The following is a 24,992-nucleotide window of genomic DNA, read 5'->3' as shown; positions in this document are numbered from 1 at the left end:
GATTACACATGAAAACCTGTAACAGATTCTGAGCAATTTAACAACGTTTGTGGCGGTCACTGCTCATCACTGTTGAACACACACACACAAAAAAAAAAAAAAAAAGGAAAGCAGATGTTTGAAAAATGACAAGCTTAAAACAAAAATTGAGAGGAAACATATAGGACTAGATGGGAAGGATGGATTTTGTGTCCAAGAGTCAGAGCTCAGTCACAGATTTCCTGCCTCAAATGAGACATCTTTTAGTTCAGTTAATAGAACTTTATTAATATTCACCTACCTCAGAAAAAAGCTTTGAAAATCTTTTTTCCCACATCATTGCAAGACTAATACTGAGGTTTGTGTGCTAAAGAGCTAAAAGAAAAAAAGAAAGCAGAGCAGGGCAGCAGAGGGAAGTGAAAGAGAATAAGCAAGGAAACTCAAACCATGGGAAAGAAAACGGAACCTTTGCTACCTCTTGCAATAATTAGTCAGTTATCAGCTGCATATCATGCAGAAATGGAACAAACAGGATTCAAGGGAAGGAACTATGCTATACTTCAAACATGTTTTTCAAGATCCATTTTCCCATCATAAACAGCACACTGAGTCACTAAGAGTCAACAGACTTCATCAGGGCCACTTTACATCATACTGCGCATTGTAAATAAAAACACGAGCATTTCCGGCACTTAACAGCAAAAACTTTCATTGCCTGCAATTCACTTAGAAGGTATGGATAATACAGTGGGCTGTACCAGGACTGACATTACAGCCTGTATAAGCATCTTATTTTACCTCAACCTAACACGAGCATAGCTACATTTTTCTATGAACAGAAATGGCGCGATTTCACAAGAAACTTTGAAGATATTTTAAAACACGTGCATGGTTTTTTCTATTTCTTTCAAACTTCTCAAGATAAAGGTGGGCACGTATTAAAGAGCAGTCTACAGTTCTACAGCCCATTACTGCACACTACTGCCATTGAGACTATTAAAAGAAACAAATGGCTAACCAGGCTCACATACAGTCAACATTAATTAATGCCCACAAATTTCACTATGGCTTTTTTGAGAACCAAAGGAAAAACTTCTTAATTTGAGCACTTTACATCACACACTTGAAAAATCAAGACAAAACCCCTAAGTGGTTCAGATTGCCAGTGCTAATTTCCAAAATAATAATGGCAGACACAACCTATGTGCATGTTCAGTGTCCCAAATTGGGATAACCCTGGGGACACCACCTAAGCTCAGACCATCTGCCAGCTTATGCGCTGGAAGTCAAGTCCCTGCCAGCACCAACGAAAGCTGCCACACATAAACCTGATGAAACCAGAGAGGGGCTGGACACCACTTGGGCATTGTCCAAGCTGTCTGGAGGGAAGTAGCTGACAATTCACACCAGGCTGTTTTTTCAGGTAAGTGGTATGGTCAGACTGACTGCATTTTCCCCATCTATGAAATAGGAATCTATATACTTGGTGACTAATGACCACCTGCTTCGCAGAGCTTTGCAAAGATTCAGTAGGTTTATACTTACAAAGTCTTCTGAAGATGAAAGATTTAGACAAAATATGCCAACACATTAAAAGAGATCAGTATAACAAAGATATACTGCAAAGGAATACTCACCCGCTCTTGACCAGCTGTGTCCCAGATGAGAAATTTATGAAGCTCATTCCCACAAGGCACAGTTTTAGTCATGAAGGACGCTCTGAAAAGAAGGAAGCCACAGAAATATGTAACATGACTGACATTCCAAATATGCAACCTACAGACTTTATCTGGTTCTGCTGGGTGAGACTTCATGTGGGGAAACTCCAAAACCCTGGTAAAATGCCTATAGAAGTGAAAGTCTCTCTTTTCTTAGATAAAATATATGATACCTATATATGTATTTAAAAAGGAAGGAAAAGCCTCTGAGGTTCAGAGGGTATTTCTGCACCGGCCCAGGAACACAAATGCTCCTGCCACTCACACGTAGCTTCTGCTGCTAGCTAGTTCCATCTTCTCAGTGATATGGACCTGAGAGAAAGGCATCAGCCAGCATCATACCAGGCAACAAATAAGCAACTTCCAGCTCAGGCTTCTTCATGCTTCAAAAGGCAGAGTTTTTGAAGATACCATCTAACCCTCTGAACAACAGAGAGCCATCAATACCAGTCCTTCCCAGATGATTTAAAACAGCTCTCAACACACAAACCAGATCAGCCCTTCCCACCCAACCCACTCTATTGTGAACATTACATATTAGCTTCCTCTCATAAGAGAACAAGAATTCTCAAAATTTTCCAGGTATTGCTGGACTTGGCAGATTTGTCTCTAAGATGTTAAAAGAAAAAAAATTTGAAATTAAGATCAACTACAGGACTAGTAGCCTTCTGATGGTCTGACACATGGAAGCTTGGCAGTTTTTAAAGAACAGGTACGAATTAATTACACTTGGTTGAAATTGCATTGTCCCTATTTTGAGAAAGGCAGGATAATGCGACACCTAAACCTAGATGAAAGCATGTCCACACCTGGGAACACACACTGTCCACGTTCCAGCCCAGCCTGGCAGGACACACAACATAGGTATGCCAAGGGCTCCGCATGGTTCTCCTGCCATTACTCAGCTATGGGGTGCCCTGGTTGCTGTGCAGATCACAGCCTCTTGGGTTGTGGGGTTTCGGTTCTTCAAGCTCCAAGGATCAGATTCGATACTTACTTGACCAGTAGGAACTAAAGTGATTTTAATCCTAAGATTCTACGATCGAAACAGGCTAAAGTGGGAAGTTCTTGACAAGACAAAAAGAAAAGGATAACAGCCGAGTAAGACATCTAAGAATCTCTTGGTGTGAGATGGGTGAAGAAAAACTAAACAGAACAGCTGGAAGTCATGGCCATGCACAACGCAAGTCAATACAGCATGGTTCTGGACAGCCCCAGAAAACAGGCTATTTCAAGAGACTCCATTCACAGGAGGAGAATGGCAGGGCTCTGCCAGTCTCTCCATAATAGAGTACGCTGCAACGTAGTAAATTTAGGGCCCTCTGTATTCCCAGATCAGGGAAAGCAGAGCAGACCTGGTTTGGGGCAGCCCCCAGGCTCTCTAAACAGGTAACATGAGCTTGAAAGCCATTAAAGAAGAGTACAGAGTTGAGTGAAATTAATAAACTGGAGGGGGGTGGGGGTGGAAAAAAGATATACAGTACTCAGAGCCTTGAAAATAAAGAAAGGAGCTCAGCACAGGGCAGTGAGTTAAAAAATACACAGAAGAAAAAAGCTATTATGCATGGTACTTACCCAATAGTAGGACTAATATTGTGGTCAAAGTGGTCCTGGACAAACCGACACACGATGCTCGATTTCCCAACGCCAGTATCCTGAAAATAAAGGACAGCATGACAGTGACTTCAGGAGACCCTAGACATCAATACTTCACCTGAAGAAACAGTCAAATATTAATTTGTGAAATTAAATCCTCTCTAGTGGCAAGTGGGACAGGTTAAACATTTCAAAAGAAAAGTGAGCATGTGGATTATCCTTTTCAAATGTCAGCACTGTGAGTGGAGCTCCCTGGTACTCCTCCCAACACTCCCTTCTCTCCAGGCCTCGTGATCTTTTGGGGTGGATTTTATATTCCTGTTGCAAGGACTGCAGTACTTCAAGCACAGCCTTTAACTCGTACAGGGAAATCCTGTGCTTTCAAACACATGGCGCATTCCCCAGCAAAGCAAGAGAAACAGGTGCACTCAAGCCTGCTGCAAGGGCAGCCCAAGTGTGCTTCCAAAACAGATTACTAACACCAACCTTTCAGTACGCTTCAAGCACCAATTTGGTGGAACCTTTTCATGGCAAGACAAACAAGCCTCCTGGTGGAAACTTTGCAGAGGTTGCAGGTGGTTTTGAAAAGGCAGGAATCCACAGATTTGGATCTCCAGAGATGTGCAGCTATCACTGTGCAGGTTGTGTTACTTGACTGCGGTAAAACAGCATTACTTTAAATGCAACACAACTTGCTCTCTACGCTGCAATGTGGCGGGCTGTTTCCATTTGCAGGAATAGCCTTTTTTTTAACCCCCCAACCAGTAAGCAAAAATCACAGCAGTACAGTACTGGAACAAAATTCAGAATAAATGGGGGGTGGGGGTAGGCAGGGGAAAGCTTAACATATGCAGAATACAATTTTAGGCATTTAAGATAGCAACAAGTTTTCCAAAATGCAACATTTTTTGATTTGTCTCTGTTATTCCACGAAGCCTTGGATGGTAGGTAGAACAGCTTAAATTATACAGAGAATTATCAAGGAGGAGGAATAGCAGTATTGCTCTGTCTCCCACGGAACTGTTAAGAGCCTCCTTGGAGACAAAAAGGATGCCAGGAAATCGATCCTGACCTTTCCAAGATGTTAACAATGACAGCCCAGGGTCCAATCTAACTCATTAAAAAGTCAATGGAAAGTTTTCTATTAATTTCATTGGAAGTGATTGCAGAACTACCAGATTGCACCTGGTAGTTCCATTCGTATCCACATTTTAAGACACTTGAATAATTTACACAAACTTCTTGAAAACTGCCAAGACATGACAATACAGTTTGTTGAGAGCACCACACACATAACTACACATTAAAAAAAAAAAAAAAGCAGCCTTTGCCCACACATAACTACATATTTTATATATTAAAAAAAAAGTCCTGTAATCAATTTTACAATATTTTATCTTCTTTTTGAATAGGAAAGAAAAAGAAAGCCTGCATTTAGATTTCCTTTCACCAGGCTCAAATGGAACAAACTATAACGCCACAGCAAGCAAAGCCTTTATAGACAGCACTTATTAGAAAACCATAATTTAAACTCTCATATTTAATTCAAAGCTGTCCTTAGCTTAAAAGCCATAATAGATGCTCCCGGTACACAGACGTTTGTTTATCTACTGTGTTCAATCAATAGAAAAAAAAGATCAAAGAGAGTAGCAGTGCTTAAAACCAGCCCCACAGCCTTTGATCAATAGCAGCAACACATCCTGTTGCTATTCCCAAATTTTGCCTTCATTTTCAATTCCAGCTGACATCTTTGTATAATCACTAGACCAGAAGGCAGAACACATTAAAAAAACCCAAACAAACAAACAAAACCACAAAAAAACCCCGAAAACTCAACAAAGCGGAGTCCTCTGTGCTGAAACTGAGGATCTAATTCCAGATTTCAAACCTTGTGGAGAAACCAGAACTATCACCCACTGGGTGCAAGCAGTTATATTTCCTACTTGTGAGGACAGAGTTTCTGCCACAGTGTTCGAAACTAGACATTGACTCCCATGACCCGATGATGCTTCAGTTCCATCTGCTTCCTTCAGCTCCCTTGACAGCTCACTCAGAAGGGCAACTGCAATTATAGCTCCGGAGCAAGAGGAGCCTGGTCTCTGGCAGGGACGTGACATCCACAAGCAGGGATTAAAGCTTAGCTCATTTCCTGGAAGCTCCTGTCTCTTCATCTTTCAGTTTGTGGCCCTTACTAATGTTTCACGGTAACATTAAAGGAACTTTAAAAAAAGTTTCTATTGCTCTTGCATCTCTCGCAATGAGCACTGTTAAACTTAAGCATATGCCAGGCACATCAATAGCCTTCAAGAAGCTTAACACATTCTTACACTTCGTTCCTGGGGTTCCTTGGACTACCAGCAGGGCTAAATATACCCTTGGTGTAACTTCAGTGAAACCAATGGACCTGGACCACAAATGAATCTGTCCTTAAGATGGCTACTGTCGTAGCCAGTGGCCAGTGCTTTCCAGGAGCTGGGCAATTTATTGCACCAAGGGGTTCAGTTGAAACAAGCACTCCCAGCTTCTGTTTTGTTGCCTGGAGGATACAAATGGCCAGCTACTGGAGTATAATTAGAACACAGAGGGGAAGGAAGTAAAAAAGAAAAAAAGCTTCCTACTTAAGGCAGTGATTATCATTCCATCGCAGGATTTAAAATACTTAGTTTTCAATCCATATTACTGTACTCGCACCCATCAAACAAGATGTTCCCTTGCCTGAAAGCAAAGCAAATCATGGTATGTAAATGTTATACATACAACTTGAAAACTTATTAGCAGTAGAAGATTTCTACTCAGATCTTACCTTTTACTGACAATAGGGAACTATCTTTCAGGTCAATCTGGCAGAAGTCAAGGAAAGTGGGGTTGCTTCAAGTAAGTAGAAAAGGCATTCACTTCTCAGCAATGAATTGAAACTTCCTTGCTAAGGCTGTACAGAGCTTTCCTGCTACCATCTGCTTTGCCCTTTACTATATGGTCTTCCTCTATAAACATACATTTTTCTAACATCTGATAGGGATAATCATTTGTTCCTTTTTTGTTCAAAGGATTATAACAGGCTTACCATGCCACACGCCCGGGTAACATTCTGGCATGCAGATGACTTAGGTTTTCAGTTTTCAAAGTTCTGCCTTTTGCCAGCTTTTTACCTCCTCTAATCTGTTTTTCTTTTTTGTTATATGTACGCCAACATGGAGTAAAACATCAAACATATACAAACAAATTATATTTTGGCTTATGTAAAAGGTGACAGTGGTATTGAGCTAAGTGGATTGGACAAGTTTCACCAACTGAGAATGTGTCCTCAGGAGTTAATGTCGCACTTTAAGGAACAGACCCTGCAATTCTTCAGAAAAATCCTTATCCATAGAAAATGCAAGGGTTTCAGCTCTATACTAATTGACTCATCACAATCAAGCACACACCACTCCATGAGAGGAGTGGCAGGAAAGGAATGAATGTAAAATAATTGTTCTGAATCAAGATGTTCATGATACATTTGATGAGTCACTCATGGGACCAAATGCATTTTGCTTTTCTCCTTTCTTCTTCATAAGCCTTGTCGCACACTTACAAAATACCAGTTATAAACTGCATTATACTGAGATAAGCAAAAGGTGCGGGGTGGGGAGGAAGGAAAGGAGTAGAACTGTAACCTACAGTAAGTGAACCACTATTAGAGTACCAGAAGAAGTAGTTACCACTTCAGAATCTCTCACTGGTCAGCAAAATGGATATGGAAATCTGAAACCCTATCAGATGCTTCTGATAAATACAAGGAACCGTGCAAGCATGACTTCTTTCCGACTTTTACCCTTTAACCCTGAAAAGACATTCTCTATTCTTCTAAAATCCCTTACCCACAGGTTTAGGCATGAGGATTTTAAGAGCACCAGAAAGAGAGCAGCACGGCACAAAAAACAGTGCTTCCACCCACACTCCTGCTCGCAGAGAACCACCCCACTTGGCTCTTCTCAGCTCACATTACTGTAAAGGAGATGAGACTGTGTTTCAAGCCAGCAGAATTACAGGGTGCTGGCAACTCGTTTTCAGGCAAAAAACAACTGAGCTGCTGATTTCTTCTGGCTGATTTGTAGCAACATAGAAGAAGATTAAAAAAAAAAAAAAGCAGAACTTCACTATCAGCAATATAGTAAAAAAGAAAACCATTTCCCCATTACAAATAGGCATTTGGTATATTCCTCTGTCCATTGTTCCAGCTCTATTTATCCCGGCAGAAAAAAACTAATGCAGAAAAACCTAGTTCTTTAATTTAAATCTGGATGTCTCATTTATATCTTTGCATAACCAGAGGGCCCAGTCCTCCAAGCGCTTTTCCAGATTGAAGGGAACTGCACTACCCTGTAAACACATCCCTGATAAGGATGTTAGTCTTTAGCCTTGATATCATAACAGCTTTTAATAGATTCAGATGGGTCAAGACCTATTGTGCTGAGCAAACTGAAGTCTTCATGTAAATTCTTTTTACATCTGAAATGGAGTAAATGTTCAGTTTACAAAAAAATCCACACATATCGTGACTGATGACTAAACAGCAGCCCTATAATTATGCACACTGCTGCAAGAGCTTTTTTATTCTTGACTACACAGAATCTTTCTGTGCTATGTTGACACATAGGACTTTTAAAATATATGTAAAATTAAATAAACCACGCAAAAATCCTTTTATGACTCTAGGATTCTGGAAACACAAATAAAAAAAAAATACTAGACGGCACTTCACACAAGGAAATGTCATGCTAAAAATGAACATACTGAAGAAACTACCTTCTGTCCTCCCACTCGCAAAGTAAGAAAAGGAAAAAAAAAACCCAAAAGTGAACATCTGGCTTGTAACTACCACAGATCTCATGACTAACTTCCCGCTTCAGCTTCAAAAGAAGGTTGAGATATCCTGGAGACTGGTGCCACAAAAATCTGCATTGAGAAGTAACACAGAGCTGATCTCCGTAAAACAGGGATCCAACAAAAGGCTCCTTTGGAAGGCTGGAAATTTTCCCATCAGCTTCAGCAAAGCCAGGATTACATCCATGGTATTTCAATTTGTATAAATTTTTACAAATCAAAAACGTCTGTCGCCCTAAGCATTTCTCATAGTAACCAAGATTCATTGACTGAGTCTTACATGTCAGAAGAACGATCGTGCCCTAGCAACCTGGAGGGTATTAATACCCAGTGTTCAAGAAAAGCAGGTAAAGCAGATGTTATGTCAACAATAATATGAGAAACCTTTGAAAGTGACAAGTCTTTATCCTTTCCCATAAAAAAGAAACTGATCCCATGGCTCATGTGGTTTCCACCGAACACAGCAGGACTCTGCTGCACCTCACACAGTGGGAATGCATCTGCCCCTCAGAGCCTGGTTGTGCTGGGGCTCCCCCAAAGCCAGCCTGCCGACCACCCTAACTGCAGCATGAGCCTTTGGCAGCCCAGCCCTTCCTCTGAGAATCCCTACTCAGGAGAGAAAAAAAAAAAAAAAAAGTTTGCAACCCACGCAGACAGGGTTGATTTAGCATAACCCCCTGGTGGCAGCCTCTTGTGGAGCAGCTTCTTCATCAGGCACGCAGCTGGAGTCACAAAGCTGCTCACACCGATGAGAACCCAGATTCCATACAGAAGGCAATACTGGAGCCTACCAGCCAAGCTGCTTTGAAGCTTTTCCAAGACAGGTTAGCTCCAGAGGTGCAAGAAGTGCATGCACCAGAAACAACCATGGTCAAACTGGGCTCACTAATGATCTTCTCGGTGCACCTTCCAGTGAGATAATGCTGCCTTGTGCCATCTTTCAGAGATGGGGGGGAAGCCTCAATCAAACATACAGAACAAGGGTACAGTCAAAAAGCTGTCCCACTCTCCTGGAAGAGGATCTACTCAGAGAGGAAGCTGGCTGCTCCTGATATTAGGAGAAGCAACAATTCCTGGCTCCCTGTCACCTATTCATGCCACCGGACAGACTTCTTGGCTGGTTCATTAGTAATGGAAAAATAACAGAAGAGCCAGTTTATGCTGAAGATTTCCAAGCTAAATTCTCCCCTTTGTTACACCGATCTGACTCTTGCCAGTGCTACAGCAGAGAGGAAGGAGAGGTCCTTGCCTTACTCAGTGCAGAACTTTTGTTGTTGGAGCAATTAAGATGTACAGATGCAAACATTTTAATTGGTATGAAGTTGCCAAAAAGGAGAAAACTGTCCTTGATCATCAATGCATTTGATATTTTAAATGCAAAAAAAAAAAAAAAAAAAAAAAAAGGCACTCAATCTCTGCGACTGGCCAGGCAAATCTGAGGTAGAAAGACACGCTTTAAACTTTAGGGGAAAAAAGTAATCAATGAGTCTTACAAAAAATGCAAATGCAAAGAGACCTTTCATTCTAGTAGCTCTGTAAAGTGCAGCTGGTTTTGACTTGGCAGTTCAGTTTCTGCACATTAAAATAGCCATTCTTTCCACTGTCAGAATTGGCCATGCTTTAGGTTTTGATTTACAGTTGAATCCCCCTGGCCCATTCCCATTATCCTCAGCAGGACTCTGATGGAATTTGAAAATTCATAGCAGCGTAATCACATCACAGTGCTGCTAGATGGTTAGCATTTTATCAGCTGTCATCAAACAAATCGCTAGGCCTGCACTGTAAAGTATCGCTGGGCTTTCGCGGAAATGTATGTTCAGCTCTGGTCAAGCCTGGTATCTGCGAGGAATGTCACTCCTCAGGCAAGGTCTGGCATGCCGCGCTGAGATATCCAACCTGCATCTTCATGCTTTCAGAGATGCCAGTCCTTAACCCAAAGGCACGTGGTATGGTAAGGCTGAGTACAGGATTACAGCTGTCTTAAATTCCAATGGAGGTAAAAAAGCAATGAGTTGAACAACAAAATAAAGCTTTGCAATTTGCAGCCTGCTTTAGTCCTCTATGCCTGCCATTAACATTTTAATCATTACTCAGACGATCAGATGCAGGCAGTATTGCAATACTTTCCATGTCTTACTAATCCAGTTACAGCTGCTCTGGAAGGCTGTGGGAGGCATCTTGAAGAGCACCTGAAACTGGCTTTGGATTTTTATCAACTGTACAAACATACTAGGAAGAGTTATGCACAACAGACTCCTGATCACAGTTTCCAAGGGCAGTATTTTAATCCAAGAATTACTCTACCCAGTAAACTTTTTGCTAGCCTTAAACACATCCTTCGTCCTTCCCTGTACTTGGGAATCACTTACTTGCCTGAAAACACTGCAGTAAGGAGAAATACCTTTCAGGAGACTTGGGTTCAGATACACTCCTGGGACCGAACTGAATCTGCCAAGCATCAGGCTTGTCCCCACAAAAATGCAGCCGTGCACTGCAGAGCAGTGTCTAAGGAAGAAGTGCAAATAGCTTCTCACTGTATTCAGTTTTTCCATCTGCAAGATGTATCAAGCAAGCCAATCCCACCACTGCATAAGCACACAGATGAAAATACAAGAGCAGCTCTTAGACTGACACATTGGCTCACAGCCACATCACCAACACAAAACTGCCTGAGGCTTCAGCCTGAACTAGAGGGATGCAGGCTGAGGTGCTCTGAAGCCTCACTTCTGCGATCAAAAGAATACGCATCTCATTTGGGACACAAATAATTTTGATAAATACTAACTTCTGTTACAGCCCTATACAATGAGGTATTTCCCGTGAGCAACATCATTCTTGGAGAAGTTCCTCCCTCTGTTGATTTGCTGGGATCCTCCTTCCAGAGCTACAGAACTGGCCCAGGGGCATGCCTGCTCCCCAAAGCGGCACCACGATTTTTCAAGTCCCCGCCAGGGCCTCTATCAAACAAGAGGTCCATTGTATGTTTCCTCCCTAACCCATCATCAGTACCTTTCATAGTTTGACTTCCTTCATTACCAAGCCTGGCAATGTACTTCTGCAACAAGAGCCCCAAACAACACTGGACGTGGCCTTATGCCAGCAGTGATCTACAAGGAATTTCTGCAAAGGTCTGGGGGTACCAGCTGCAAATCAAATTTTTGAAAAGAAGAACGAGAACCAGAGTTGGTCTCCAGGACTGTCAATGCACTATCATGCACTTTCCCAAGTGAAGGGTGCTTGCCAAATGAACAGCAACTCTCCCACTGAACACTGGAACCAAGCTCCCCAAGATCCCAGTATAAACACACAGATCTCAATGCAACTGCGTTTTGAGGGGGAGGATTATTCTGCAGGGTCTCACTTTTACAGTAGGAACCACCACAGTTCTTTTGGTCATCTGTCCACGTGTGAACCTTACAAGTACATCCCTGTCTGCATTTCTGTTTGTTGCATGACCTGCTTTAAACTCATAATAGATGGTAATACTGGTATCTTTTAAGACAGTCAGTATATTACTCCCATAAAGTTAGGATGGTCTGTGTCAATTCTCCCACAGTAGGACACCCTACACATCATTTCTAATTGCTAGTGTAATTTCAGGTCAGTGCTGGTGTTGTGGAGCACAAATTAGCTACAGCACAAGGCTTTTTCCTCTGGTGCACATTAGCATTAGATTAGCTCTAATTCCCTCTGCACATAGGAAGTGCACTGTTTGTTCTCAGGGACATTTTTCTACCCCCAATGAGGTCAGTCCTGTTATATCAGAATACAATCCTTCCTCCTAGGGCTGCAAGGACTGCATTTGGCACAGGGATTCTTGGATCTATCCTCCTCAACTTAATAGCTGTTAAATGAAAATAGTAATTACTTGATTTTTATCTTGTAACAGCATTATGGGGATTTATGTTGGTGATAGTTGTAAAGTGTTCAGTCGGTACAGTTACAAAGAACCATTTAAGTGCCTTAAGAGACAGCCAAGTGCGGACTGTGTTTGTTTGGTATTTATATGCATCTTCAATATCATCTGCATATTCCTAATTGCCATTTTAAAACAGAAAAATATCTGCTGGCCAGGGCTTAATGCTCTCTGGCCTCTCATGGCAGGCTGACCCTGGCTGGGTACCAGGTGCCCACCAAAGCTGCTCTATCACTCTCCTCCTCAGCTGGGCAGGGGAGAAAAAATACAGCAAAAGGCCGGTGGGTCAAGATACAGACAGGGAGATAATCCACCCATTACTGTCATGGGCAAAACAGACTCAGCTTTTAGAAATTAGTTTAATTTATTGCTGTGGTGGTACAGCTCACCCCCTTCGCTGGGCTGCACTATGACCTCAGGAATCCCTGTTAGGCTTTGGCATTTGAGTAATGAGTTGGACAGTTATGCACCTCTTGATCATACCAACAGCTCTTGCGTGACTAAGGTGGGGAGTGGTACTGCCTGTACCAGAAATTCTTGTTACCTGGAGAACGTGGAAATGAAAACAGTAAATGGTCATCCCCCGACAGCCTTGGGGCATTCCTGACTGAACTGTAGCCCAAGTGGAATGGTACCACTGCCACTTGAAAACGACCAACTCACGTAACGGCCAGGATGGAGTTTTATGGATGGCTAAAGCCAGTCATCTCCAACCCTATAAAGTAGTGGTTGAAGTCAGACCCTTTGAGCTCTCCAGCTCTCCTGGACCGCACCAGCTGCAACCAGCATCACAAACTCCTAAGGGGAACTGTCACCAAAGGCTGATGATGGAGCATGGGCCGATACCCCTGCTCCTAGAGGCTCAACCCTTTGCCCGCTGAGAAATGCAAAGGCATTCAATGTGAACATTTCACTGAACTCGAGGGTAACATTTAATAGGTATACCTTTGTATATATATTTCCATATACCTATTCCTTTCCGTTTGTGCGTGTGTGCAATTTGGATACTGCATGACCAATACAGTATACGCGACATCATTTCAGATCCATAATCAAATCGCTGTTATAACTGAATTAAATCCTATTGAATCACTTGGAAAATATTAAATCAATGGCTGATTAAGTGCTGCTACTATTTTGTGATCAACCTTAAACTGTGAATAAACCCCCACTCTCTATATACCCTTAGATATAATCTGTTGTCTAAGCCTGCAACTAGGATTGGATCTACCACTCACAACTGCTATCAAAGCATTAGAAAGCAAGGGTGGCCACTCAAACCCGTGACTCAACGGAAGGCTTCCCTTACCCCTTACATCACATCTTTGATCCCTGTGTAAAATCATTTTGGGCCAATTTCAACTTGATTTTTAATTTGATTTTAATTTTAAAAGTCAAGTTAAAAGAATTTTCTGTCTTCTATCCATATAATAAGTAACAGAGTGAACCTTGCCATCGAACTTGTAAAATTGCAAACTCATATTAGAACTATTTTGCTCATATCTTTGATGGTGCTTCTTTAAGCGACTTTAACATAAACCATTTCTTTGCAACAACTACTGATCAGATCAGAGTAGGATAATGAGAAATAAGACCAAATCTCACACCTTCCCGCCACCCCTCCCTTCCCCCCAGGCTCAGCTTCACCCCCGATTTCTGTCCCCCCCCCGCCCAGCAGCGCAGGGGGACGGGAGCGGGGGCTGCGGTCAGTCCATCACACGCTGTCTCTGCCGCTCCTGCCTCGCAGGGGGAGGCTCCTCACACTGCCCTGCTCCAGCCTGGGGTCCCTCCCGCGGGAGACAGTCCTCCATCAGCTGCTCCGGTGTCAGCCCTGCCCACGGGCTGCAGTTCTCCACAGCCTGCCCCAGCCTGGGTCCCCGCGGGGTCACAGGCGCTGCCAGGACCCTGCCCCAGCCTGGGCTCCTCTCCCCGCGGGGTCACAGGCGCTGCCAGGACCCTGCCCCAGCCCGGGCTCCTCTCCCCGCGGGGTCACAGGCGCTGCCAGGACCCTGCCCCAGCCTGGGTCCCCGCGGGGTCACAGGTGCTGCCAGGACCCTGCCCCAGCCTGGGCTCCTCTCCCCGCGGGGTCACAGGCGCTGCCAGGACCCTGCCCCAGCCTGGGCTCCTCTCCCCGCGGGGTCACAGGCGCTGCCAGGACCCTGCCCCAGCCCGGGCTCCTCTCCCCGCGGGGTCACAGGCGCTGCCAGGACCCTGCCCCAGCCTGGGCTTCCCACGGGGTCACAGGCCCTGCCAGGACCCTGCCCCAGCCTGGGCTTCCCACGGGGTCGCAGCCTCCTTTGGGCACCCACCTGCTCTGGCGTGGGGTCCTCCACTGGCTGCAGGTGGGGATCTGCTCCACCACGGACCCCCACGGGCTGCAGGTGGGGATCTGCTCCACCATGGGCCCCCACAGGCTGCGGGTGGGGGTCTGCTCCACCATGGACCTCCACGGGCTGCAGGTGGGGATCTGCTCCACCATGGACCTCCACAGGCTGCAGGTGGGGATCTGCTCCACCATGGACCCCCACGGGCTGCGGGTGGGGATCTGCTCCACCATGGACCCCCACGGGCTGAGGGGCACAGCCTGCCCCACCGTGGGCTTCACCACGGGCTGCAGGGGAATCTCTGCTCCGGCGCCTGGAGCCCCCCTGCCCCTCCTGCACTGACCTGGGGGCTGCGGGGGTGTTGCTCTCACATATTCACACTCTCTCTCTGGCTGCAGTCATTGAAGTCTTCTCTTTCCCCCCCTCTTAAATGTGTTACCCCAGAGGCGCTACCACCATTGCTGATGGGCTCGGCCTTGGCCAGCGGTGGGTCTGTCTTGGAGCCGGCTGGCACTGGCTCCATCAGACATGGGGGAAGCTTCTCGCAGCTGCTCACAGAAGCCACCCCTGTGTAGCTCCCACCACTCGCTGCTACCAAAACCTTGCCACACAAATCCAATACACCTCTGAATGTATAAAATATCATGTGAAGAAATCAGATGATTTGTTTTCCTTCAGGTCACAGCAGTTAGCAAAACACGTACAGCAACTGCCCATCTGCCCTGCACAAGAGCTGGGTGCATCTGCAGCCCTGCCCACCTCTCCCATTCCTCACCAGCCACTGCAGCCAAATGCCTGCTGCCGGGTTTTGGCTCCTGTCCCAGTGCGATTATTCAGCATGTGATTTCCTTTCACACACATCCTGCACACATCCTCCTGTGGAACTGAACTCGGACATGCATAACTACTCTTGATACCTGCCATACTTGGAGCCAGGGAATGCAGTCCTACTTGTCCAGCCATTTTATAGGCTTCTCTGGAGTCAGTAAGTTCCTCCATATCCACTGTCACAGATCCATTGCTCTCCACCAGATGCCAGCCTAGTAACCTTTTAAAGCCAAAACCCCCTAACAGTTTCAAATACACTTTCTTTAATATTTGCCTGCATCCTTTCCTCTCTTATACAGAAAATAAAGATATTGCTAGCTCTCCCCCACCCCTGGCCTGGAATATTAATTACAATCTCTCCATCTATCTACTTTTGACAAAAATATACCTGGAGAGTCCAGGCAACACCATGGCCTCACCAAACTATAAAGTAAAAAGCAAACATAGATGCCAAAAGCACTTTATCATTCTATCAAACCAATGTGCCTGGCCAGAGATGAGAAAGACAGAAGAGCAGGCTAATGTCTGTATAGTAGCTAATGTTAGCAATAAATTCACTTTCCTAGAGATATGCACGTATTTGTGTATGTAATGTTATATGAAACCAAAATCTCTCCCAGAGTGTTTTCAAGATACTTGGCATTATCCTATTATAAGCAGGGCTCCAATCTCCAGCTCTTCATGCTGAGCTGAAGGCATGGAGAGTTGCAGCTGCGGTGTGAAAAACTTTGAGACAAGTGGACCAGCTGTACCTTCCCTCTTCTTTCTTCCCCAAACACTTGGTTTTCAAAAGGATTCACCCAAAGTGCTCGCTCTCACCTGACAGCTAATAGGCAATCCACTAACTTCAGCTGAAGATCTGACTCCAAGTATGGAAAGGTTTCTCCATATGCCGGGACTTGAGGGAAGGAGCATTACCACCTCAAAAGAATGCAAGAGACAGTGTGGGAAAGATGATCTAGTCGGAAAGGGAGTTATCTTTCCTTCATGCATGATCCAGTGACTGACATGTCATTAAACCAGCAGTAAGGAACAAATCCTTGTTTTACACCGCACTAGCAGTGGGTGGCAGGATTAGTGGTCAGTTAAAACTATCTACTACCCAAGAAATCACAAAGCGGCCCACAGGCTGCTGTACATTTACTCACCCAGCACTTAGAAACCACATTGCTCTTTCATGACCTGCCAACTCTTGTGTGTGTCAAATTGGCATGGGAATATAAAGTGATCTTTATGAGACAGGGAGCTGCGGAGGGAAAGGGAGAACAAAGAAGCTTCCTTCAAAGCTGTTCTTTAAAATAACTCCAATAGAATAAAAATAAATAAATAAAACCATAAGGCAAAACAGAAATGCTATTGATGAAGAAAACATAGCCCATGGGTCAGTACTCCAGCTACCTCAGTTCCTTTGTCTGCCACATGACTCAAGAAAAGCAACACTGTAGAATGCATTAATTATAACAACCAATTAACACTGCAGCCAACCTAGCTCTGGAATGTCCAACTTTGCAATTTTTAAAGCTCATCTACTTTGGTCAAAAAATCCCTAACCACAAGCTAACCACACCGCCATGCTAGCATGAGTGTGGATGGCAAAGATAACAGCCTTCAACTGTTATTAATATTATTTAGAAACTGCTTCCCCACATCAAATTTCCAGCTAATTCTCTGTGTCTTTTCTTACACATTTCCTTTCCTTCTCCACACAAGCTATCAAATTCAGAACGGTAGCTGAACTGCTGAGAGAAACGGAGGATTTTAAATTGAAATCAAAGAGCAGAATCTCAATCAACTAATTTCTTATGCCCTTGACAGCATGTGGTATGGACAGCTGCAGAAGAATTGCTTAGCCCAGTGAAAAGGAAGACGGGAACTTGGTGTTTATTTGCATTCCTTCATCTCAAATTGAGGCTTTTGGGGGCATTGGCTATTCACTTAAGATGCTGAACTCCTTGTTTTGAACTGCCTCTACAGTTTCAAGGAAGAGCATGATCCCTATAAAAAGCAGCTTCACGTAAGACGGTACCAATCTAGTTGACTAACAAGATGAGAGGATGAAAGGAGGAACGAGGAGCACCTTTCAAGGGAGCAGTCACACACCCACCCCTCTCCTTTGGAGTAGCAGCATATGCCAACGAACAAGCAAAAAACCTCCCACTGGATGGGGGGGGCACCCAAAAGCACAAAGCCTGAGGATATCCTTAGTGAGACCTGCTCATGCTTTACACTACAGTAAAGCAGCTTTTGAGTACAACTCTGTGGTCACAAGCTGTGCAGAAGCAGTCCAGCCTTTTTGAGACCTCAAAGTCGAACAAGGCACTGGCTGATTAAGTCACAGGGAGCAACTTTGCTGCAAAAAAATTGACTCGGAACTGAACACATGGCAAGAAGCAAGACCCCTCGCGGTACCCAGCACAGCTGCCCACCAAAGAAAGCTCCATCACAAAACCAGACACCATAAACCCCAACCCTTCTACGAGGGCTGGACTATGCTGCAATGTAAGGGAGGGCATTTAATTGGGAAATAGCACCACCTGGTGACTCCTGGTACTGAGGGAGAAGGAAATGGCCAACTGGGCCATACTGGGACAGGAAGAAGGAGGAAGGAGCACCGGCTAAGTCGCTCAATGAATTGGGAACCAAGAGCCTGGGTAAGGAAGGAAAGAGGATTGCATGGCATAGTTACAAGGAATAGGCAAGCGGGACAGACAGAGATGGAAAGAAGAGGAGAGCCCGAGACCTTCCCCTGGAAACACGGGCATCTCCCACTGCTGTTACCCCCTTGGGAGCCCTGTGTGACAATGAGTGGTGTGAACGTAGCAAAGGCAGCTGCAAAGGGATGCCATACGCCACACATAAATCACCGTATTAATGAACCAAGAAGGGGGGGGGGAAACCAACCACACCCAAGTCTGCACAGTATCAGCAATGTTGTATGCCACAGGGGGATGGGGTTTTTATTGTTCATTTTTAGGAGACATATAGCTGTGGGACCTCATAGCGTCACTACCATCCAAACAAGAACCATAATTCCAATTGCCTTCTACTGATCACTGAATCACAGGATCCTCCTGACCAAGGCATAACACAGACCAGCAGGTAAACCTACCCTGACAGACGCCCTGTAAGCGATAAGTCAGTCTATTACCTCAAACTCCACAGTGTGCTCTCCTAACTTCTCATTCCCAACACCTCTGTTCACCTCGATAACCTCTCCCTGCTACTGGCTTGCTGATTTCCCACCTAAGCATCACCACAGACACTTAAGTATGATCACATCCATGTACACCGCTTCATTTTTCAGGTGAGAAGGAGAAACGAGAACCCTGGTTTACCATGGGAAAATTCCTACTGTGGTGCCACACATGGGTGGTGGTCACCACTCATCATCCCCACCACCAACAAAGCAGGAACCAAGAGCAAACAGCACATCTCTCCAGCACATGAAACATCAACAGGCAGGAGCTAAAACCAAAGATGAAGTAAAACAAAGAAAAACTGCAAGCCCTGCTTTAATGCCTATGCAATCTTCTTGACAGTGAGACCCGATTTTGGCAACTCAGATGGTCAGTTTATCTGCTGGACAAATTTTGGGGATTTTTTAACATCTGCTATCTTTTTCCTACCCACTCTATGGCAAAATACACAAGCAGTCATAAAAATCCACTTGATGTACTACTGTTTCCACAGATATATTCCTATTAAAAACAGAGTAAAAATCTGTATGAATAGTATCTGCTTAGGAATCCTGACAATTGGCCCTGGACTTGAAAAATTAAGTAAGGGGTAAGTGTAAGGAAGTAACCTAGAAGTAAGGCACTGTACCTCACATGGTCAATGATAATGACTATTGATTGCAGGGGCTGTTATCTCTATCGGCCATGTGCACACACACCAGCATAATCTGGTTAAATATCATTCATCACCATTGTGCAATGCAGTGATCAGAGAAACTAAATTCAATTTTCAGACGAAATACATAAATATCCTGAGGCTTTTGTAGTTCAGTAAACATGTTAGGCAACATCATCCTGACAAATGTTGGTTTTGAGTACAGTTTGGCAGCAAAAAACGGGATAAACAATTCTGAGTTATTTCCAAACCAAACTCTTTTTCTAAGTGAACCTTCCCCACACATATTTGTAGCAGCTGAAACTTTCAAAATAATGGTATAATGAGGAGGTAATCTTTGACCTGAATTGCTGTTTGACACGAGTTTCTGCTCATACTCCAACATCCTGTCTCCTCCATAGTCAAATCCTATCATTAGGGGCCATAATTTCAAAATGCAGGCTTGTTAGTGTCACTTACTAAAAGGGGGGGATGGGGCGTGGGGGTGGCAGTGTCAGAGATTTGATATAACTGCCCCCACACAGAAGATATTCAAAGTCTTCCAGCCAGTCTGGATTGATAAACCAACCCAAACATTATAGTTTCTTATTACAGAGTGCCTACAAATCCCAACAAAGCAATTTTATTTTACTAAATGAAAGCAGTGGCTCTTATGCAATCAACTCTATGCACATCAGCTAGGTACAGCATTTGAGGAAACTACTCCTGGTGTTGAGTTTACTATTTCAGTAATACAAAAATTGTCCAGCAGTCACCTGGAAAATTTGTGTAAGGGCTGAATTACCTTCAGATTTGCCCATTCAAGCTCAGTAAGCAACTCAATCCAATGTTCAGACATTGCCCTCCCAATTTGTAATTACCTCACCTGCAATTTATTATTGCATTTCATACCAAAAAGGAAGAAAAAAGCCACACACATTATGAGTGCCAATTTAAACACCAGTTGAAAACTTCAGCCCTGGAGGAAAAAAAGCCTGATCCCTTCTCTCTTGCAGCAACAGGCAACAGAGAGGAAGGAGACATCAGAGGGCAGCTATATAAAGACACTTCCCCTAACAAATGGGAACCAGCCCTGTGGCCCCGATCTCTGCTCCAAATTAGCAGAGCCCTAGTACTGGGTATGTCACCTACCGAGACCCAGAGGCAAACAACTCCTAGCCTGTCCACTGGCCAAAGGCGGCCAGACACCAGCAGCCTTCAGTGGTTCAGGGTGCCGTGAGGGTGAGGACAGGGGCTAAGGATTTTGTTCCTGGTTTTGTTGCCCAAAACTCTGCCTCTGCTTATCAGTTCCTTTTAGCTGACACAACAGCCCGGAAAATCAGCAGTCTCTGACGACCATCAAAGGTCTGAGGTACCCTCCTTTATCAGAAGGTGAAGGTTGACCAGCTGCTAATGGCACCTTCTTTATGCATACTTACCACTTGTCAGCCCATCCACAGCCTTTGAAAAGCTGCCTTTGTAGCCTTCCAGATGCGTTAAAAAGCGTGCCTTCCTCCAGGGCAGCAGGTGAGGGGGCAGAGTTGAGATAACATTTGTTATCTACCGTTAAATGTAAATATCATGTAGATAATGTACATCTACATGGACATTAAATGGCACCAAGGAGAGATCTAAAGTCCTTGAAACTGGGGGTTTTCATTTCCTGAATTGATGTGCAGGACTGAGAATGGACAACCAGAGGTTTGCATAAACCTAGATCTGCATTAAGAAATTTTTCACCAAACTATTATGTTTAATTAACTTGGATTAATAGTGATTTCATTTTCATTTCACCTATTGCCTGGATCTAAAGTTTTCCCTAATATAGTAAATGTCAACACTTATTTTAAACAGCATCATATAAAGACCCACCTGGTGCTTTCCCTTCTGTCACCCATGCAAGTAAACCGCAGGGATAACAGCAAGCATAGTATAATAAAACCCAGGGCTGAGTTTTTTATCTGTGGATTTACTGTGTGCTGCTGTCAACCTTCTGAGAGTAAAGCTATCTGCACCAAACAGGCTCATAAATGGAAGACATTATCAGCACAAGGTTGTATCCCTTAAGCAGATGACTTCTTGAGTATATTCACTTCCCTTTGATTTCAGCTGGAATGAAACCCAGCAACTCCTAAAGCTGGTACCACCAATGCTACGAAATTCAACATTTTAGGGAAAAGCCCTTAAAACGAGCAGGAACAGACTTTGTTGCTGTTATTGTCACAGCACCTTCCTCTCTCCACACAAAAATAACTAGGAAGTAAGTATCTAACTTGGAACTGACTGGCAGAAGGAAATTTTTATCCACCTGGCCAATTTTTCTCATCTTCACTCTGAGTTTGTAAACCAGAAATGGTCAAAAGCATACAGACTTCGCAAATCTCAACTGATAAACGTGCTGGGAGCATTTCAAGTGGAATGCTAAACCATGAAGTTCGGTACATTTAAGGACAGCTCAAGGGACAAGAATAGCAGGGGTAGAAGAAGAGTGGATTTGATCTTTCCCCCCAAAGCAGAAAAGACTCAGCCACACAAAAGGAGCTTCTCTTTCCCTCCCTCCCTCCCACTCTGACTTACCCTCTCCATGTTCCTCATTCCCTCCCACTGGTCCTCCACAATGCTCCTCTAATGCTTTCCCTTGTTCTCTCAATTTCAGTCCTCCACTTCCTCCTCCATTAGTTCCTCCAAATCTCCTCTACATCGACTTTTACACCCCTTTTTCTACTGGCCATCACTTAAAATATTCCTGAAAATTTTGGGGGGCTGTAGGGCTACCACTGCCCTTCAACCTTTTTTAATTTGGACTTAATTCTATGGGTGCCAAAGGTTTATTCTCTCTCTGCCTTTCTCCACACCAGCGTGAAGGAGAAGGCAAGCCTGGTCACGAAACTCTGGATAAACTTACTACCTGGTCACCATCTTCAAAGAGCCTACCAGATGCTGAAAACCAAGCAGAGGTTAAACTGAGCTTTACCTGCTTTTTATCTGCTTTTAATGTTAAATGACAGGAATCACTCAAGAGCTGCATTATCTCAAATATTTAATTTACATAAACTTTTATCTTTGTCCTCCACACAGCACTGCATTCAGCTGTATATTAAAGTATACACTAAGCTTTAAGCTTGGGATTCAATTTAGCCCATTCGGCAAAGGCTGAATGACATACCCTGATACACTACTGAAGAGGGATTACACCCCAGTGCTTAGAATCAAACAGATGCTTAAGGACACTACTCAAATTAGGGCTTCAGTAACATAATCTTAAATCAGCATTTATGTTACCTGGTTTTATACAACCACAATTTTTGTAACACAAAATGTGCTCCAGTTGCCTGTCTTAATGCCCAGGCATGCACTTATTCTTTTCAAGCACACCCTGAAGGGAAAGAAAAAAGAAAAAAAAATCCGAGGAAACAAAGAGTAAATATCCAAGGACAAAACAACTGACTCTGAAGACTATTCACACTAGCTACCCTCTCCTGCTGGAGTCATAACAGTTGAAGACATTAAATGTGGGGGGCAATGTTTAATTCCTTCATTGACATTCAAGCAAACTAAGACAAAAATAAAGTCCAGCTTTCCTTGAATTTTCCACAAGAGTGGTATCGTCCAAAAAAAGAAAAATGCTGACTTAAGGGATAATGCAAGAAAAAAAACAAAAAACAAACATGTAACACATTCAAGGACTGAGTATCCTAAAAATAAGGTTGCCTGCATAGTATTGCAAAGATTGAAGTCAGCATGGATTATGCGCCATGAAGGACTTCCGGCCTAAATGTGGTTGGAAGCTTCCTGTTCATATTAGCTTTAATAAGATATATTGCAAGTGTTGATGCTGGGACTCTTAAAATAGACGTACATGTATTTAGTACACCAAGGAAGAAAAAGCTATCATGGGCTTCCTATTCAATAATGGGAATCTGTTCTTTCTAATTTCCCAAATCCCTCCAGGAACTAACCAACTGCCAGATTTACCCAGCCACAAAGTGGAAGAGTGCCTTTACAGGCTGCTGTGTATATCCATCAGTGAAAGGGTTGCTTTTTTTAAACTAACAAAGATTGCCTTAAGGAAACATACGTAGTATTTGCTTCCACAGACAGCAGAAGCTGCTTGAGATTAAAATTGTGACTGTGCATGGACAAACACCTCAAATTTTTCAGCTGTAATATGTTTCTAACTCCTAAACTACCAACCACAACAATAATGTACTTTCTCTCCCTTAAATCAAACAGTTAAAAAGAATTAAAAATCCCAAGAGCCAAGCTGAGCCTTGGTGTGACTCCACACCATATTCAAGGGAGTCCTCTCACCAATGCTGTTCACACCAGTCTTTGGGAAGCTGTAAGACCTACTACAGCTTCTCTGTGTTGGCACACACCAGATGTTGGCCAAATCTCTAAGGATTCCTCTTCTGCCGCTGAATTCCCAGCATCAGCCTCACAAACAAGAAATGGGCACATCTGGAGAAGGCAACCCTGGAGACAAGGTACCAGCTACTGATTACAAGCCTAAGACAGAGAAGGTTAAAGCTTCTCTAATGCACAGTATTAGCTCACAGGTCACCAGTGAGCATGGGAGGACACATCTCATCGCTCGCAGCACAGCTTTGCTGATGAACCATAGATCCTACTGACGCTTACCAAGTTTTGTTTGCTGCAGAATGAAATGAGCCCAAAAAATTTGCTTTTTTCAAAATTAAACCCACTTTAGGACCTCTTCTATCTCACTTTGGTTCTGTAGACAGGCTTTAAAGTAAAGGAAAATCTGCCTCAGAGGGTCCCCTAGCTGTAGGTGAATTCTTGCAAGAGGCTGATAATTGTTTTAAAAGACTGCCCTTACAGTTTTTTATAGTCCCCTGCAGCTGTGCCCAGCAGAGGCTGACCCGTCCAGTCGGGACACCCAGTGACGTCTGCAGCATCCTGTCGCTCTGCTGACAAAGGAGGAAACAATAACTCAGGGACACAAAGTATTTAGTAGCTGGATTTCTTGCACATGTACTTCCACATGTTGCCCAAAAAAGAACATACTCTGTCCAAAACAAAAAGTGCAAAACCATAACTGCTCTATCCTCTCCAAGAAATATGAAAACCACACACTAACTAGCATTTATGTTTAAAAATAGTCAAGTGAAAATAAACGGTGCTTGTTCCACTGCCTGTTGTTTTCGGGAGCAGCCCTGCAAGGCTGGAGACTGTAAATCAAACCATTGGCATTTGCTTACACAAGGCCATGCTCCGAGCTGGCCTCCCATCCACCTCCTCTGTCAGCTTTCTAAAGCTTGGATTTGTCTCCTTGCAGTGGCATTCAAAACCACATGTGTCCACGGGAAGGTTGTACAAGACGTTTCAGAAGAAAACTGAACCATGTCCCTTCCCTGGTACATTACAAGTTGAGATGGAATTTAAAAAGTTTCCTTTCACCTTGACCCTTACACCATTACCCAGCCTCTACCAGGTAATGTAACTAGAAGAAAAACATCTCTGTGAGAATAAAAACATCTTTTACTCTCGTTTACTTCAGGTGTGCGTGCCCCATGGAGCTCCCATGTACCTCCTAGCGAAGGGCTGCAGTTGTACTCACACGAGCTGCCCCTAGGCTGCAAATGCGAGGCGGTGGGGGGCATGATGAGCCCCGACAAGGAGCAGAGCACTGAAGGCTTGCTCTACTCCGTCCAAAAAGCGTGGGATGATCTAACCCATCAGTGTGATTAGCGCTGGATGGAGGCAGGATTATTATTTTTTAATATTTTATAATGCAGCCAATTATCCAAAGGAAGTGGAGAGGAAAAAATAAACCAGCTTAAGTCCGCTGTAAAGGTTAGTAGGCGAAGCATTTAGAAACCCACAGCCAGCAGCTCTGGCCATGCCTGGGGGGCTGTGTGCTACCCTACAGCCCCCTGTGCCAGCTGCTGGGTCCGGCTCACCCACGGGGCT

At 44.0% G+C, this 24,992-nt stretch overlaps 1 protein-coding gene across 2 annotated transcripts in view; it reads right to left on the bottom strand.

Annotated features, from left to right (window-relative positions):
* Positions 1-24,992, bottom strand: part of RAB31 (RAB31, member RAS oncogene family) — a 75,061-nt gene that overhangs the window by 42,456 nt on the left and 7,613 nt on the right. For both annotated transcript variants that reach the window (XM_037379937.1, XM_037379938.1), the window contains exons 2-3: positions 3,273-3,352; positions 1,617-1,698 (exon numbers count right to left, since the gene is read on the bottom strand). In XM_037379937.1, coding sequence (XP_037235834.1) covers positions 1,617-1,698; positions 3,273-3,352 — 162 coding nt within the window. The remainder of the gene's footprint in view (positions 1-1,616; positions 1,699-3,272; positions 3,353-24,992) is intronic.

The sequence above is a fragment of the Falco rusticolus genome, chromosome 3, assembly GCF_015220075.1.
Source record: "Falco rusticolus isolate bFalRus1 chromosome 3, bFalRus1.pri, whole genome shotgun sequence".
NCBI lineage: Eukaryota > Metazoa > Chordata > Aves > Falconiformes > Falconidae > Falco > Falco rusticolus.
The sequence above is the reverse complement of the archived record's forward strand: the minus strand, read 5'-3'. Positions and strand labels throughout refer to the sequence as shown.